The sequence below is a fragment of the Narcine bancroftii genome, chromosome 11, assembly GCF_036971445.1.
Source record: "Narcine bancroftii isolate sNarBan1 chromosome 11, sNarBan1.hap1, whole genome shotgun sequence".
Classification (NCBI taxonomy): domain Eukaryota; kingdom Metazoa; phylum Chordata; class Chondrichthyes; order Torpediniformes; family Narcinidae; genus Narcine; species Narcine bancroftii.
In genome coordinates, this window is record NC_091479.1 from 104452376 (window position 1) to 104464905 (window position 12530).

The following is a 12530-nucleotide window of genomic DNA, read 5'->3' on the forward strand; positions in this document are numbered from 1 at the left end:
CAGGCAGCATCTGTGGGGAAGAAACAGGGTCAACAGCTCAAGTTGTTGACCATTGAACTAATGTTCCTTGTGTTCAGCAGCTCAGATTTCACACAAACCCCCTCCTCCTCCACCAACTCTGGTCTATCTCAGAATTTATGGACATGAACAAGTCACAAAATTCAAAAAAAGACGCACAACAGACAATATTTGTAAATTTATTAACTTAATTCATGCAGTAGAAGGAAATAAAGCACCGGTAGTAGCAGTTGCTTTAGACGCAGAGAAGGCCTTCGACAGAGTAGAATGGAATTACTTGTTCAAAGTATTGCAAAAATTCAGTTTACCGGAGAAGTATATTAATTGGATTAAAGCATTATATGAGGGACCGTTAGCGAAAGTGACAGTAAATGGACATGTATCAAAGCAATTTAACTTAAGCAGGTCAACGCGACAGGGATGCCCACTATCACCATTATTGTTTGCGCTAGCTATAGAACCACTAGCAGAATCGATAAGAATAGATAATAATATAAAAGGAATAAAAATAAAAGACAGGGAATATAAAATCAGTCTATTTGCGGATGATGTGATAGTGTACTTAACAGAACCAGAACTATCAATAAAAGAACTATATAAGAAATTGAAGGAATATGGAGAAGTGTCGGGATACAAGATAAACGTAAATAAAAGTGAAGCAATGCCTATGAATGACGCGGATTTCTCAAAATTTAAGGAGGAATCCCCATTCAGATGGCAAATGCAGGCAATAAGATACCTAGGTGTGCAAATAAACAAAAATCTAGGTCAATTATATAAACTCAATTACAATCCACTAATGAAAAAATTACAGGACGATTTAGAGCATTGGAAAGAGCTACCACTAACACTGATAGGAAGGATAAACTGTATTAAAATGAACATTTTTCCAAGGATACTATATTTATTTCAGGCATTGCCAATACAACTGACAGAAAAATTCTTCAAAGAGTTAAAGAAAATAATAAGGAGATTTTTATGGAGAGGGGGGAAACCGAGGATAGCACTAGATAAATTAACAGAATGGTATAAACAAGGAGGCTTACAATTGCCAAACTTCAAAAATTATTATAGAGCCGCACAATTAAGGTACCTATCAGATTTTTATCAAACAAGGGAAAAACCAGACTGGACGAGACTAGAATTAGATAAAATAGGGGAAAAGATACCTGAACACATATTATATAAATGGGACGAAAAATTGGTACAACATAGAACTTCTCCAGTATTACACCATCTCCTCAATATATGGAAGAAGATTCATGTAGAAAGAAATAAAATAAATTATCAAATACCAAAACTAATATTGACGCAAAATAAGCTACTCCCTTTTACAATAGACAACCTTTCCTTTAGAAAATGGGAAAAAAAAGGGATTAAAAGAATAGAAAATTGTTTTTCAGGAAGTAGATTCTTATCCTTTGAACAAATGAGAGATAAGTACAATATAACTGGAGATCCTACTTGAAAGATAAATTAGGAAGCAATTTGAGTTTACCAGAGGGAAGTAACCTTGAATATGTGATTACAGATACAATGTTAATCAAAAGATTTATAACAAATATGTATATCAAACTGCAAGAAAAGGAGAATGAGGAAACAAATGGTAAAACTAAACAAAAATGGGAACAAGATTTAAATATAAAGATAAAAAAGGAAACATGGGAGAAATTATGTTCTGGAACGATGAGAAATACAATAAATACGAGGCTGCATATGATACAATATAATTGGTTACACAGACTATACATTACACCGCAAAAGTTAAATAAATGGGACCCAACAGTATCTGATAGATGTTTTCGATGTAAAAAAGAAAGGGGAACAACAATTCATGCAATCTGGACATGTGAGAGAGTAGAAAAATTTTGGGATGATCTCAATCAGATATTAAATAAAATAACAGAAAACAATATACCAAAGAATCCAGAGATCTTTCTCCTAAGTAACATAAAAAATAAAGAATTTGGAATTGACTTGGAAGATGCACAAAAAAGATTTGTCAAGATAGCCCTAGCCGTAGCAAAAAAATGTATTATGTCAACCTGGAAATTGGAAGATAATTTGAAAATACAACAATGGTATATAGAAATGAATAAATGTATTCCATTAGAAAAAATAACATATAGTTTAAGAAATAATATTGAAATAGTCGAACAAGTATGGGAGCCTTACATTAAATACAATAGCGAAAACCTACCGGGGACAATCATTACCTAAGTTGATGGAAGGAGAAGAAAAGAAAAGAATGAACTCAGTAGAATTTCTGGTGTATTTTTGTTGAATGACAACATTGTCTGACTGAATTAATGCAACCTAGATTGTATACCTAAAATGGATGAGAGGGGGGGTGGGTGGGGGGGTGGCTTGGGAGGAGGGAGGGGGGGGGGGGAGAAAAAGTCACTGTAAATGTGTGGAAAAGTGTATATCATGGCTATTGTGATTTATGGTGTGAAAAATAAAAAATTTAAAAAAAAAGTCACAAAATTCGTTGTTTGGCGGCAGCATCACAGGGCAAACATTCATATAAACCACTTTACAAAAATAGATAGGAAAAGTCAAAGTGAGGCAGTATCTCTGAGTCATTGATTATTCAAGAATCTGATGGCAGCAAGGAAGCTGTCCTTGTGCCGCTGAGTGCTGTACCTTTTTCCCAATGGTAGCAGAGTGAAGAGGGCGCAGCCTGGGTGGTGGGGGTCCTTGAGGATAGAGGCTGCTTTCTTAAGACACCGCCTCAAGTAGATGTCCTGATCTCCTCCCACCCCGGCCATACTTTCTTCACCTCCCGTCAGGAAGAAGATTCATAGACCACAAGCTTCAGTTTGTTTCCTGCTGTTATCAGACTTCTGAAAGAACCTCATTTTAGTAAAATAATGTGGTATTTGCTATTCTAACTGGTGTCCCTCTCCAACTCTGCATGTATTGCTGCTCTGTACAGGTTGACGACCTGGACTACCCACAATACAAGCTTCCTGACTCCATCTCAGGACATGTGACAATAAACTTGAACACACTTACCTTCACCACCCTTACTCTGAGGAAAGTCCTGTAACATTGATCCTGTTACTCTCCTCACAGATCCTGCCTGACTTGCTGAGTATTTCCTGCTTTTAATTCAGGAGAGAAATTGCTACAAGAACAAGGTAAATAAATCTCAAAATAAATGCCAAGTCCCTTAGAGGTTACTTCACGCATGACAGTGGAAATCAGAAATATTTCCACCAGTCTGCAAACAGCAGTGGAAACTAGGGATCATATTTATTTTTCTGATCTAAATTTTCTGATCATTGTTGAATACAATTCTTAAAATAGGCCAGGTGAATGGTATTAAGATTTGGAGCGACTTGAGTGGTGGAATAACTTCTTTTTCCTTAAATTAAAATGCCTTGCCATTGTTTAAAGGCTTTGTTTAAAATTGAAAATATGCTACATTGTTAAGTCTGCACACAAAGTTAATGAGACATAACTATTTATATTGGTTTGATTTTTAGTTTAATTTAAAACGTAGAAAGAGAATACAAGATTTGGTGTTCACTGAACTAAAGTATAAATTCTCCACCCAGAAAGCACAAAATTGCAGCATATAAATGTCACAACCCAAGGAACTCCACTTTTTAAAAGTCAATTATATTAAAAGCAACACAACATCTGCTCAATTTACTGAACTCAAACTCATAATTCATCTATGTCCCTGACAGAAGATACCTTGATCCCAGTTAACTAACAAACACAATTTACTTGTGTGTTTCGGTAACCCAAAACAGGATGTGTGCATTACTGACATTTCATCCATGATCCCCTGCTTCCAACCACTGTTTTGTGTGTGTAGTCAAGTAGGTCCCACATGCAACTAGACTCGGAAATCCAGGAGTTTGAATTCTGGTCCCCTGAAATAAGAAGGATGCCATTGAGCTGGAAAGGGTGCAGAAAAGATTTTAAAATTTAGACATACAGCACGGTAACAGGCCATTCTGGCCCATGAGCCCATGCTGCCCAATTAACCTACAACCCCGATATGTTTTGAAGGGTGGGAGGAGACCGGAGCCCCCGGGGGGGGGAAACCCATGAAGACGTGGGGAGAACATACCAACACCTTACTGACAGCGCGGGATTCGAACCCTGGTCACAATTGCTGGCACTGTAACAGCTTTGCGCAAACCAGTACGCTAACTGTGCTGCCAGGATGTTCCTGCGACTGGAGGACTTCAGTTGGAAAGAGGGTAGATTGGCTGGGATGTTTCTCCCTGAAGTGTTGGAGGCTGAGGGGGGGTTGGACCTTGGAGAGAGAAGTTAAATAGTCTTTTTGCCAAGGTAAGGGAATCTCCTACTAGGGGGCACAAGATTTAAGGTGAGAGAGGAAGATTTACAGAGGACATGAGAGGAAAACTTCTTCAGAGGTACAAAAACGGATAGGAAAGGTTTACAGGGACATGGGCAAAACACAGGCAAATGTGTCTAGCTCAGGTAGACAACTTGTTCAGCACGGGTGAGTGGGGCTGAAAGGCCTGTTTCCATGCTGTATGAGTCTGGCTTAACACAAACACTGCTGAACCTCACATTACATTGGACCACTGATCAAGAGTGAGACTGCCCGGCTTCATACCGATCCCCAATTTGTAACCAGTTGTCCCACACTTGGGGAACACTTGGTCAGACAGCACCACGGTATTTGCAGGGACAGGTTGTTCATGCTGCACAAGTTCCTCCGCTGGGGTAAGACAAGAAGTATTAAAAAAAAGAAACAAACGCAGAGAAACTGCCCGTACCAACCGGAGCTGCACAGCCACTTTGTGGCTGACAGAACGTTACATGGAGACAGTGGGACGCACAGATTCAAACATCATTTCCCATTAGGAGGAGGAAAGGAGCCATTCATAAACCACTGTCAGTTTCACCCGATTCTGATGAAACACAATCTTCCCCTCAGGACAGGACAGCTGAGCCTCTGCTAGCACCCATCATTTACTTGTTTGACAGTAAGTTGTTGGTGATAAACTGACCCCTTTGATTCTTCCAGTTTGCACAAAGCAACAGGAAAGCAACTCTGACTTGGCGAGCTGTCCTGTACCCCCACTCCATGGGTGACAGGGCCTCACACTCAGATTCCTTGCAGAGCTGGCCAGCCTTTCCCTCACCCTACCGCTCTATGCCAGTCCTTTACCGATCTGGGCCACCCTTTTAGTTCACTGCTCCATTCCAGCCTTTCCCCACCAGGGCCAGCCTTCCACAGCCCCAGGCCAACCTTTTCCTCAAACGTCTCATGCATCTGTGTCGTGACGCTCTGCACACCCACAGAAAGATCTAAGGCATCAGCAGGGCTAAAAATCTGTTCTCATTCATCTTCCCCAAACCCACACCAATCTGCCTTCTACAACCCAAATTTAACTGCTGGTTTCTTGCATTTAACTCAAGCGTTCCCATGGAGCCCACAATGGGGCTGAGTCATTCAAAGTGCAATGCCTCTGAGATGTGTTTAAGGTCTGCTGCTGAAGGCAACATTTGGCGCACGCTCTTTTGGCACTGATGTTTTGGCGAGGTCCTTCCCGTTCATTACCCAAACTGTGAATTAATTTGTCATAATTACGGAAACCAAATTAATAAGGATGTGTTGATTTAGTGGTTGATCAGGGTTTGGTTCCTCGCCGAATTCTTCCTCCTCCTTTTGGGCAATTTATCACTCGTGGTGGCTCTGAACCTGCTCCGGAGCTTGCTGTGGGATTCGGAAGATCTCGATGTGGAGGTGCGAGGCAATCTGATTGCAGACAGCAGTGCAGAATGTCAGCAAGTCGCACAGAGACCAGATCTGAAAAGCATCGAACAAATCTGCAGTCACTGCCGAGTTTCCCTTCACCAGGAAAACATGATGCGATTGTTGGCCTTTACAGCATCCAAGATAGTAACATTGGCCCTGGCACTGAACCATGCAATACCCCAAAACATTGACTGTGGGTTCCATGTGACCTGCTGAGTTTGTCCATGTGACCTGTTGAGTTTGTCCAGCAAACTCTTAAAGTGTGAGACTGTAGATGGCTTGAAATAGATAATTAGCAGTGGTTCAAAGTCTGAATTTCAAGTTACATCAAGGTATAAATGCATTGATCTGCAGAGGCAGCTGGGGTCCAGATCTAGATCCATAGCTATGAAAGTAGACATGGTAGTAAAGGAGTAGTGGTGGTGGGCTGGAACGGGCTGCCGGGAGTAACGGTGTTGGGATGGGATGTCGGGAGTAACGGTGGTGGGATGGGTCGGGCTGCTGGGAGTAACGGTGGTGGGATGGGACGGGCTGCCGGGAGTAACGGTGGTGGGATGGGACGGGCTGCTGGGAGTAGCGGTGGTGGGATGGGACGGGCTGCTGGGAGTAACGGTGGTGGGATGGGACGGGCTGCCGGGAGTAACGGTGGTGGGATGGGACGGGCTGCTGGGAGTAGCGGTGGTGGGATGGGACGGGCTGTTGGGAGTAATGGTGGTGGGATGGGACAGGCTGCTGGGAGTAACGGTGGTGGGCTGGGATGGGCTGCTGGGAGTAACGGTGGTGGGATGGGACGGGCTGTTGGGAGTAACGGTGGTGGGATGGGACGGGCTGCTGGGAGTAACGGTGGTGGGATGGGATGGGCTGCTGGGAGTAACGGTGGTGGGATGGGATGGGCTGCTGGGAGTAACGGTGGTGGGATGAGACAGGCTGCTGGGAGTAACGGTGGTGGGATGGAACGGGCTGCTGGGAGTAGCGGTGGTGGGATGGGATGGGCTGCTGGGAGTAACGGTGGTGGGATGGGATGGGCTGCTGGGAGTAACGGTGGAGGGATGGGACGGGCTGCTGGGAGTAGCGGTGGTGGGATGGGATTGGCTGCTGGGAGTAACGGTGGTGGGATGGAACGGGCTGCTGGGAGTAGCGGTGGTGGGATGGGATGGGCTGCTGGGAGTAACGGTGGTGGGATGGGATGGGCTGCTGGGAGTAACGGTGGTGGGATGGGACGGGCTGCTGGGAGTAACGGTTGTGGGATGGGACGGGCTGCTGGGAGTAGCGGTGGTGGGATGGGATGGGCTGCTGGGAGTAACGGTGGTGGGATGGAACGGGCTGCTGGGAGTAGCGGTGGTGGGATGGGATGGGCTGCTGGGAGTAACGGTGGTGGGATGGGATGGGCTGCTGGGAGTAACGGTGGTGGGATGGGACGGGCTGCTGGGAGTAACGGTGGTGGGATGGGACGGGCTGCTGGGAGTAGCGGTGGTGGGATGGGATGGGCTGCTGGGAGTAACGGTGGTGGGATGGAACGGGCTGCTGGGAGTAGCGGTGGTGGGATGGGATGGGCTGCTGGGAGTAACGGTGGTGGGATGGGATGGGCTGCTGGGAGTAACGGTGGTGGGATGGGACGGGCTGCTGGGAGTAACGGTGGTGGGATGGAACGGGCTGCTGGGAGTAGCGGTGGTGGGATGGGATGGGCTGCTGGGAGTAACGGTGGTGGGATGGGACGGGCTGCTGGGAGTAACGGTTGTGGGATGGGATGGGCTGCTGGGAGTAGCGGTGGTGGGATGGGATGGGCTGCTGGGAGTAACGGTGGTGGGATGGAACGGGCTGCTGGGAGTAGCGGTGGTGGGATGGGATGGGCTGCTGGGAGTAACGGTGGTGGGATGGGACGGGCTGCTGGGAGTAACGGTGGTGGGATGGGACGGGCTGCTGGGAGTAGCGGTGGTGGGATGGGATGGGCTGCTGGGAGTAACGGTGGTGGGATGGAACGGGCTGCTGGGAGTAGCGGTGGTGGGATGGGATGGGCTGCTGGGAGTAACGGTGGTGGGATGGGACGGGCTGCTGGGAGTAACGGTGGTGGGATGGGACGGGCTGCTGGGAGTAGCGGTGGTGGGATGGGATGGGCTGCTGGGAGTAACGGTGGTGGGATGGAACGGGCTGCTGGGAGTAGCGGTGGTGGGATGGGATGGGCTGCTGGGAGTAACGGTGGTGGGATGGGATGTGCTGCTGGGAGTAACGGTGGTGGGATGGGACGGGCTGCTGGGAGTAACGGTGGTGGTATGGGACGGGCTGCTGGAAGTAGCGGTGGTGGGATGGGATTGGCTGCTGGGAGTAACGGTGGTGGGATGGAACGGGCTGCTGGGAGTAGCGGTGGTGGGATGGGATGGGCTGCTGGGAGTAACGGTGGTGGGATGGGATGGGCTGCTGGGAGTAACGGTGGTGGGATGGGACGGGCTGCTGGGAGTAACGGTGGTGGGATGGAACGGGCTGCTGGGAGTAGCGGTGGTGGGATGGGATGGGCTGCTGGGAGTATCGGTGGTGGGATGGGACGGGCTGCTGGGAGTAACGGTGGTGGGATGGGACGGGCTGCTGGGAGTAGCGGTGGTGGGATGGGATGGGCTGCTGGGAGTAACGGTGGTGGGATGGAACGGGCTGCTGGGAGTAGCGGTGGTGGGATGGGATGGGCTGCTGGGAGTAACGGTGGTGGGATGGGACGGGCTGCTGGGAGTAACGGTGGTGGGATGGGACGGGCTGCTGGGAGTAGCGGTGGTGGGATGGGATGGGCTGCTGGGAGTAACGGTGGTGGGATGGAACGGGCTGCTGGGAGTAGCGGTGGTGGGATGGGATGGGCTGCTGGGAGTAACGGTGGTGGGATGGGACGGGCTGCTGGGAGTAACGGTGGTGGGATGGGACGGGCTGCTGGGAGTAGCGGTGGTGGGATGGGATGGGCTGCTGGGAGTAACGGTGGTGGGATGGAACGGGCTGCTGGGAGTAGCGGTGGTGGGATGGGATGTGCTGCTGGGAGTAACGGTGGTGGGATGGGACGGGCTGCTGGGAGTAACGGTGGTGGGATGGAACGGGCTGCTGGGAGTAGCGGTGGTGGGATGGGATGTGCTGCTGGGAGTAACGGTGGTGGGATGGGACGGGCTGCTGGGAGTAACGGTGGTGGGATGGGACGGGCTGCTGGGAGTAGTGATGGATGCAGATACAATGGTAGGATTGAAGTGAGTTACAGAGAGACATGGATATGAAGGGTCAGGGTTAGAAGCACCATAGTTTTCATTTAAATTGACTCTATAATTTGAGTAGATGTGAACTGAAGGGCCTGTTCCTGTATCAGAGTGTGAATTTAACACAAAAGGAGTTGACATGGACTCAGATTTACAAACCAGTACATAATTTATAAATTACATGGGGTTGCAGACTTTGGGGGACCAAGGACCGGCTCAAAACTCCAGAAACGGGAAGGACACTCCCTGTTGGGAGAATCAGAGCAGATAACTCTACAGAGGCAGTAACCACTGGTTCACACCAGCGAGGGAGTCAGTAGCTGAGGAACCCACACAGGCTGTGGGCAACGTAGTTGGGGGACCTGCCCGGGCTGCTGGAGACTGGCTCATGAAAACCAGGTATCGGAGCTTGGATTCAAGAGGGTGCTGAGGGCAAGAAGGGCTCCTGAAGAACGACTAGTGCTTAAGGCTTCCTCATCATGTTGGAGGTTTGGATCTGGAGCTCAGGTTGGAGTCTGTGTGGCTGCGGGAGGCTGGAGGCAAATCCACAGACACTCAGTATCTTGGAAGGGTCTCTCTTTTGCTTCTCTTGTACTGTAAGGGGCACCGGGCGACACTAATGGAGTCACTATCTGCCTTACAGCAGGTAGAAGGCAATTTTGTGTAATACAGGTACACCATCCTTTATCCGGACATCTAAAATCCAGAAAACTCCAAATCTGGCAAGTGGGGCGGGCGAGAGACCGGCAGCGCAAGTGGGGCGGGCGAGAGACCGGCAGAACGACTGGAAGGAGGTGGGGGTGGGTATGTCAGAACAATTAGGGTGGTCTTAAATCTGGCTTTCCGAAATCCAGAAAAATCCAAAATTTGGAACACGCTGTCCCCCAAGGGGTCTGAATAAAGGATTGTGTACCTGTATTACAATAAAGGAATATTGAATCAACAACTGAGGTGGCTGATTGCAGAACAAACGACAAGGCTTTGTGCATCAACACAAATCCTAACCACAATAAAGTACGTACCATTGCTATCCACAGAACAAAATATTCATTGATAAAGCTATCAAAGTATTGATTGAAGAACAGGAGCCCAGGCCCTATGAATGCTGTGTCTTGTAGTTTCATCTTGCTTCTTGTCATATGTGCCACCTACAAAACACATAGCAAAGTGTCTTGACAAATTTTAATTTTAAATTTTAATTTAGACATAAAGCAAAGTAACAGGCCCTTTAAGCCCAAGAGCCCAGCCGCCCAATTGCATCCAATTAGCCTACAGCCCTGGTACGTTTTGAACATTTGGAGGAAACCGGAGCCCCCAGGAAAACCCACACAGACAGGGGGAGAAAGTGCAAACTCCTCTCAGACGGCACAGGATTCAAACCCTGGTCCTGATCGCTGTAACAGCGTCGCACTAATTGCTACATTAACAGGATGCTCTCTTTTCTGAATAGACATCAATAACCAGCAAGCTGTCCCTCACGGGAGCCTGCACCATGATTTATTTTAAACTAACTGGGACATGAAGGAAGCAGGTGCAAATCCACTCCAGTCTCTGCACAAACAAATAACCCCCAATGCAAGCCCCCAGGAGCTTCCTCCTGTCAAATGTGCCTCGCAATCTGTTTCGTTATCACACGTACCAAGGTACGGTGAGAAAGCTCCTTTTGTGAGTGGTATCTAACTCATCTACTAATATGCAGTTTACAGAGCAGCAGTGTCAACGAGAACCCCCACAGGAACAAGCCAGCCATAGCCAGAGACCATTTCCCCACCACCCCATCTTATTTATCCATAGTTCTGCGCATTTATACTCTTCCAGTATTTAATGAAACCCTTTTTGAAGGTTCCTGTTAAATTTACTTCCACTGCCTTTTTGGGTAGGTGCTTTTCAGACAATTACTGCATGGAAACAGAATTCTCATTCCTTCCTGGTTTTTTGACAACGATAAAACGATGGGCAACAAACAGACACCATTCAAATATCCGTCAGAGTTTTACTTTAACTTGGATGGAAAGCCCTGCAAAAAGTAGGGGACACAGCCCAGGACATCACAGCAAAACCCTCCCCACTACTGAGAACATCTGCAGGAAACGCTGCCGTCGGAGAGCAGCAGCCATCATCAAGGATTCACGCGCTCTGTTCTCACTGTTACTATCAGGAAAGAGGTCTCGGTGCCACAAGACTTGCCCCACCAGGTTCAGGAACAGCTGTTACCCCTCCACCATCAGACTCCTCAACAACAAACCCAGTCAGGGACTCTGTTAAGGACATTCACTTTTGCATTTTATTGATTTTTTTTCCTCTCTGTATTGCAGTTTGTTTACATTTCTTTATCTGTTTACATGTGTACAGTTTTTTTTCTTGCGCTACCAATAAGTGATAATTCTGCTTGACCCACAAATCGGAAATTTGAGAGGTCTGTTCCTTTGTGCTACTGCTCTACGGTAGTCAGCACATCCTCCAATGAAGTAGTGGGTCTTCGAGTTTCATCACCTTGAAAGAGGAGGCCCAGTAAACAGAAGGTAAACTACTATCAACGAGCTGTTTGAATCTTACTTACCACTAACTTGTTAGTGATTTTCGAAGCCACACAGCCGAATGTCAAGACATAGAGACAAGGGTGTTCCTCAAACAAATGGGTTGTGGATTTCTTGTAGATCATTACTGCCAATGTTATAACGAGCCCGATATGTGAGGCTGGTGACAGAACGCTGGTTCCCTGGAAAATGTAAGGGACACGACCATTAACATCAGAAGCCACAGCTTAATAACATCCGCAGAATATCTGCCGTGGGGCATTGTGTTTGCTCACCGCTATTGTGGAGCCGTTTTTGCCCATCCCACCAGTGAAGATGACCTGGAAGTAGTTGGTGCACGAATAGATCGCTCCCACGAATATCCCGAACACTGGGAGCAGTTTCATCCTCATTCCTAACACTGGAATCTTCATGGAATGAAATAAGAATGGATGTGAGGGAATCAACATCAAAAACGCCCAGGCACATTAACTGCAGAGGCCTGCACACCATCTGGCTTTTTATTCTGACCCTCGCTCATTTGGCCTGATAAGAACACAAGTTCTTTGCTTTAACCATCCCATGTGAAGTTTCATGAGAGGTGGGGGAGGGGGTGCCCAGAAGCAGCAGACAAAACAGTAATTAACACAACATTTGTGTCAGCGGCATTTTGGAACGAACACGTGAATGAAGCATTGTCTCAGCGAGAACACTGTGTCTCTCAGTGCCTGTAAAGTGTCACAAAAGGATCACTGCTTCCTAAACACAATAATTCTCAAGTGAGCAAAAACAAATTTGCTGGAAGAACTCAGTGGGTTGACGAGAAAAAGTGGTCAACGTTCTGGCCAAAACCCTTCATCGAGACCAATAAAGGGTTCCAGAGTGAGACGCGACCACGCTCTCTCCCTGCTCGACCTGCTGACTTCCTCCAGCAAACTGGTTATTGCTGCAGATTCCAGCACCTGCTGTCTTCTGCGTGTCCGCAATAATTCTCAATTTCAGTTTTCAAAAAAAAGCCTTGGT

At 47.5% G+C, this 12530-nt stretch overlaps 1 protein-coding gene across 3 annotated transcripts in view; it reads right to left on the reverse strand.

Annotated features, from left to right (window-relative positions):
• The window catches only part of chpt1 (choline phosphotransferase 1), a 43652-nt gene that overhangs the window by 4251 nt on the left and 26871 nt on the right, over positions 1 to 12530 (reverse strand). For all 3 annotated transcript variants that reach the window (XM_069904426.1, XM_069904424.1, XM_069904425.1), the window contains 4 exons: positions 11804 to 11935; positions 11552 to 11710; positions 10014 to 10139; positions 5714 to 5821 (listed from right to left, as the gene is read on the reverse strand). In XM_069904426.1, the coding sequence (XP_069760527.1) occupies positions 5714 to 5821; positions 10014 to 10139; positions 11552 to 11710; positions 11804 to 11935 (525 nt within the window). The remainder of the gene's footprint in view (positions 1 to 5713; positions 5822 to 10013; positions 10140 to 11551; positions 11711 to 11803; positions 11936 to 12530) is intronic.